This window comes from Mus caroli, unplaced genomic scaffold, assembly GCF_978045245.1.
Source record: "Mus caroli unplaced genomic scaffold, Mus_caroli_1 scaffold_7, whole genome shotgun sequence".
NCBI lineage: Eukaryota > Metazoa > Chordata > Mammalia > Rodentia > Muridae > Mus > Mus caroli.
The window spans coordinates 724,001-730,000 of record NW_028227262.1 but is presented as its reverse complement, the minus strand read 5'-3'; the positions used below and the strand labels follow the sequence as shown (position 1 = coordinate 730,000).

The 6,000-nt window shown below is 37.2% G+C and overlaps 1 protein-coding gene across 5 annotated transcripts in view; it reads right to left on the bottom strand.

Annotated features, from left to right (window-relative positions):
- The window catches only part of Caprin2 (caprin family member 2), a 57,484-nt gene that overhangs the window by 29,296 nt on the left and 22,188 nt on the right, over window positions 1-6,000 (bottom strand). For all 5 annotated transcript variants that reach the window (XM_085839756.1, XM_085839757.1, XM_085839755.1 and 2 more), the window contains exons 7-8: window positions 3,058-3,213; window positions 846-889 (exon numbers count right to left, since the gene is read on the bottom strand). In XM_085839756.1, the coding sequence (XP_085695882.1) occupies window positions 846-889; window positions 3,058-3,213 (200 nt within the window). The remainder of the gene's footprint in view (window positions 1-845; window positions 890-3,057; window positions 3,214-6,000) is intronic.

Genomic DNA, 6,000 nt, shown 5'->3' with positions numbered 1-6,000 from the left:
ACTTGAAGAAACTGGCCTATTTTTCTATCTACTCAATTAACAAAATGTAAATTTTGACACTTCAAAAGTAGAAAATTGGGGCTGGAGAGATTGCTCAGCAGTTAAGAGCACTGACTGCGGTTAAGAGCACCCACATGGAGGTTTACAACCATCTGTAATGGAATCTAATGCCCTCTTCTGGTGTGTCTGAAGACAGCTACAGTGTACTCATATACATATAATAAATAAATATATCTTTGAAAAAAATTTTTAAAAGACTAAAAGAAACTACATGATATGGCACCACAACCGATTTAGGAAGTACCTAAATCTACCAATTTTGCCCTTGCCAGCCTGAGTTTTTCCACATACCTGTTACCCTCCTTTAAAAGTCACAGCCAGGATAGTTCAATTATGAAATTATACTATTTATCGGTATGTATCCTCAGTTCCCAGATTTTTCTCTATTTTGCTCACATTATCTACTATATTGTGTATCTGGTTCTCCAATTCTCTTCAACTTCCACAAATTTCAATGTCATTTTCAAAGAGTAAACACTCTTTTCTGCTATTATGTAAATTCTGCTAACAAAATTTGGTACATCGTTAAAAGTCTAACATAAGGGTATAAAATAGCAATAGATAATGCTAGACAAGTTACTGTTTATCATACTAGCCCCCATTAGCTCTCACCATAGAACAGATGTGGTCCTACATAGAAGAGAACAACAATCCAGCCAGACACAAAACTAATAAACCCCAAGGCAGGATTATAGTTCAGTCTGTCTGCCCAAGCCTCAGACTAAACCACAAGTAACAGATAAAAGATGGAAACAACCTCAGCAAAGGACCTGATCACATCTTACCTCCTGTGGCTGTATCTCTGATTGTACAAGTTCCGTAAGAGATTCTGGGAAGATAAAATGATTAATAAATACAAAGTTCTAAGCTTTCTTATTATACCTGTAATTCATTCCAGCCATGAATTTCAAAGGACTCAGAAGAATAGAGAAGAATTAATACAATTAAATATATTCATAGCTGGACTCTTTCATCTATTGCTTATTGGTCATAAGTATGTGGAGGGCCTAGGTTTTATAGCTCAGTGGTAGAGCACTTGCACAACATGTACAAGGAGTGGAATACAAAAACAGGAAGGAAAAAAGGAATGGGTTCTAAGGATAATTATAATTGAAGTTAGTATTTCTCCTATATAAGATATTGACTGAAGTCATTTCCACTAAAATTTAATTTAAGGACAGGGTCTCATTATGTAGTCCTGGGTGCAAGGATTCAAGTGTGGACCATCGGGGCCAAGCGTGATGGCGCATGCACGCATTTAATCCCAGCACTCGGGAGGCAGAGGCAGGCAGATTTCTGAGTTCGAAGCCAGCCAGGTCTACAAAGTAGTTCCAGGACAGCAGGAGCTATACAGAGAAACCCTGTATCAAAAAAAAAAAAAAAGTGTGGACCATCATATCCAGTTAAAAATATTTTGTTTGCTTTTTGGTTGGTTGGTTGGTTGGTTGGTTTGATTTGGTTTTGTGAGACAAGGTTTCTCTATAGTCCTGGTTATCCTAAAACTTGCTCTGTAGACCAGGCTGCCCTTACCTATCTCCTTCTACCCACAAATAGCCTTATTAAAACTGTAATGACAGTTAAAGTTTACGAAAACAAATTAGTAAGCTCAGCTTGAAATGGAGCCTCTGTCAAACCGTACTACGGTCAGGAGAGTAAGAGAGGGGGACAGAGAAGCACTAGACCTTAAAAGACTCCCAGGACTCCTAGGACTTTGCTTCTTTTCAGTCATCTGGTTCTGGAAGCATATTCCAGCACTTGAGGAGGCTTCATTTCCTAGCACAGTCCTAGTAGAATCAGCAAAGTAGGAGTGGGGAGGTAGCTTAATTGGTTATTTTTGCCTATTATGCACAAAGCATTGGGTTCCTCAGTATGGTTCCTAATACAATATAAAGTAAGCAACTGAGTTCAAACTTTTAATTCTAGTACTGGGGAGACAGAGGCAGGAGGATCAAAAGTTCAAGGCCACCCTAGTTATATAGAAAATTTAAGGCCAGCATGAGACCTTGCCAAATAAAAAAAAAATTTTTTTATTTTAAAAAGAGAAAAGCAGCTCTTTCTTTAAGTTCTCACCTTTCTGATTCTCACCTGTAGCCTTCCTTCTTTCTCTCTCCCTTCCCCCGTCTCTCCACCTGGCCATAGCTGGCCTCTCTCCCTCTTTCTACCTTCTCTCTTTCTCCCTGCCTTTCTACAATAAAGCTCTAAAACCATTTTTAAAAAAAGATAAAGAAGGAAATAAATGGCTAATCAAGTAATATATTTCATTTTCTTGTTTTCTTTCTTTCTTTCTTTCTGTTTGTTTGTTTGGAGACAGAGTTTCTCTGTTTAACAGCCCTGGCTGTCCTGGAACTCATTTCATAGAGCAGACTGACCTCAAACTCACTGCCTCTGGAGTGCTGGGATTAAAGGCACGCAACTCCACATCAAGCTCTACCACTGAGAGCTAAATCCCCAAACACTCATTTTGTTCCTTCAACCCTAAATCAGTAACTGAAACAAAATTTACATTCATCCTCAAAATACTGTTTTCTGCTATGATTTACATTTAAACTATATGGAATTATCCTATTATAGTTTAACAAAGAGGTTCGTTCAAGATTCACAAATGACTTGTTTTAACCTAATGTTTTATCTCAATACAAAATAGAAACTAAATCATTTCAAAATGATGGTTTTAAAGTGTAGTAAGAGATAGAACCTCTATAATGAAGTATATGTGAAAGCAAAAGGATACCACCAAGAGGGAATCTAAGAGTTACTAGGAATAAATGTCATAATGTAACCAATTCTTTGTATTCTAAGCAAATATTTAAAAACAAGACAAAACAGGAGTCCTGGTACAAACTTATTAATCTCGGTACTCAGAAGATAGAAGCAGGACAATCTTCCAAGTTCAAGACCAGCCTATGAAAAATTGGCAAGTCCATCGAACCTGGGCTACGTAATTATACCCTGTCTCAAAAAAGAGCATGCTAAAGAACTTCAAAGATTGCAACAAACCTGACTCTTTGATAGACTTGCTCTTCAGTAACTGTTTTTTCGTTTCTGATTGCATTAGCACTTCTTCTGCTTTTTCCTTAGAATTCCTGAGAACTGGGACACTTTCAAAATAACCTGAGTGCAGCAATTTAGACAGCAGGTCTTTCACATGTTTGTCTAAGAAAAAGTAATTAGGTGAGTTAGCACATAACCTGAGAGTTCTTTAAAAGGTATGGAGAATAAGACTCAGTGTTATCCTGCTTATAGTCAATCATCACAACAATATTGGCCACAGGGAGGGGGTTGACACCTGGAATTGTCTGTACAGGAAAAATAAGAGAGTAATTCATCTTTACACTTACTTCATGATGAATCAATACAAACAAAAAAGATAAGACTAGATATTTTAAAAAATCACTTAAGTTTCTCTGGGTCTCTATTTCCACTATTTGAAAAATGACTAAAAAAACAACGAATTTAATCAAAGAACTTGACAAGGCATATATTCCCTGAGCTGAGACATTTTTACCAAGTGCCACCAAGACACTATATCTAGTCACTACTCTGTGTTAACCATTCATTAAGGATTTGCAGAATTAAAAGCTAGTTCCTCAATCATAACCAATAGGAAACTTTATCTTGGACACTTCTGTTTGTGTTATTCTTCTATTTGATTGGTTATGTGGAGACTAAGTCTCACTACATAGTCCAGGCAGTCTTTGGTTATTCTCCTGCTTTAGCACCCCCGCAAGGGATAGGATTACAAGCTTGATCCACCATATCTGGCTAAGTACTGTTAAATTACAAAATTCCTTCATTAATATTTCATTCAAGTTATACTGTCTGTCACTACTGACATACTGGCATTAGATAAGTTTTTTTTTTAATCATAAAAATTATGTCAAAGTTACATATATTTTATTTTAAATGCCCAATAAAAACCAATTACAAATCAGGCAGAACATCTAAACTTGATCTGTGTCTATTATTCATAGAGTATTATAATTGTGGTGGTTTGAATATGCTTGGCTCAGGGAGTGGCGCTATTAGGAGGTGTGGCCTTGTAGGAGTAGGTGTGGCCTTGTTAGAGGAAGTATGTCACTGTGGGGGGTGGCTTTGAGACTTCTAGCTACCTGAACAACAATTTTCTCCTCTTTGCCTTCTGAACAAGATGCCAGAACTCTCAGCAACTCCAGCACCATGCCTGCCTGGATACTGCCATGCTTCCTGCCATGATAATAATGAACTGAACCTCAGAACTTGTAAGCCAGTCCCAGCTAAATATTGTCCTTATAGGAGTTGCCTTGGACATAGTGACTTTGTACAGCAATGGAAACCCTAACTAATGCAATAATATTTTTTTTAATCAGCCTTTTGGGTTTTTGGAAACAGGGTCTCACTTTGTAGCCTAGGCTGGCCTCAAACTCACAGCAATTCTCCTGACTCAGCCACCTGGATGCTGGCATTATAGACATGCACCACCATGGCTATATTTTAGTCACCTTTGAAGTATTACTTAGAGTAATATTTTTTACCTACTTCAAATGCATAGCTTTAACAGAGTCATGCTTCCATCAACAGAACCACAATTTTAAGGCATTTTTATCACCCGCAAAATCTCTCAAGGCCCTCTTAAACTAGTCCCCTCCCCTGGCAATTAGTGACTTTCTAGAACTTCATATAAATGAAGTCTTATGATATATACTAATGTACTCTCTGGCTTCTTTTACTAAGCATAATTATTTTGAGATTCATCCATGCCCTTGTATGTATTAGTATGTTTTTTGGTTGTTAGTGTTTGTTTTGGAGTTTTGGATTTTGTTTCTTTGTTCTTTGATAAGATCTCACTATGTAGCTCTAGCTGAATTAGAACTAACTGTAGGGAGCTGGAGAGATGGCTCAGTGGTTAAGAGCAACAACTGCTCTTCTGAAGGACCTGAGTTCAAATCCCAGCAACTACATGGTGGCTCACAACTATCTGTAACAAAATCTGATGCCCTTTTCTGGGGTGTCTGAATGTCTGAAGACAGTTACAGTGTACTTACATATAATAAATAGATAAATCTAAAAAAAAAAAAAAAGAACTGTAGATCAGGCTGGCCTCAAACTTGTAAAGATCTTCTTACCTCTGCCTTCCAAATGCTGAGATTACAGGCAAGAGCCACCATACCCAGCCATTTCTTTTTCTTAATTGCTAAAAATCGACTGGACAAATATACCATATTTTATCAATTTACTGCCATGCATCTACACTGACTCCAGTTGAAAACCACTATGAATAGATAATATAAGTATATACAGGTATTTAAATGAGCACATGTTTTCATTTCTGTTGAGTTCTAGAAATGCAACTGTTTGGCCATACAATAAGTATACATTTAATTTTATAAGGAAGTGCCAAGCTATTTTCCAAACCAGTTTTTTCTTTATTTTTGCTTTCTGTTTCTTTTTCTTTTCAAGACAGGATTTTCCATGTTGCTCAGGATAACTCTGAATTCCTGGGCTCAAGCTATCTTCTCATCTCTGCTTCCTGACTGGCTAGAGATGCATCTCATCATGCCCAGATTAAAAAATGTAAACTTTCACTTATAATTTAAGTTTTAAACAGAGTTACAAATCTTGACAGTTATACAGACATGGGTATTTTTCTCTGTAGATGTGTATATTTGTGTGTGGTTGCATGTGCACATGACAATGGAGGCTACTGGTCAATATCAGGGGCCTTTTTCAATCACTCTCTCATTAAACTTGGAGCTTGTGGATTCAGTTAGACTGGCTGGCCAGCAAGTCCCAAGGACTTCATCTACCCAGCAATAGAATTTCAACCATTGCATGGCCAGTCTTTTTTTACACAGGTACTAGGTAGGGGATCAAACTCAGGTTTCATGTGTCACAGAAAGCATTTTACTGAGTTATATCACCAGCCCCAGACTTGGATATTTTCTAAAGAGGAAGAAATTAACT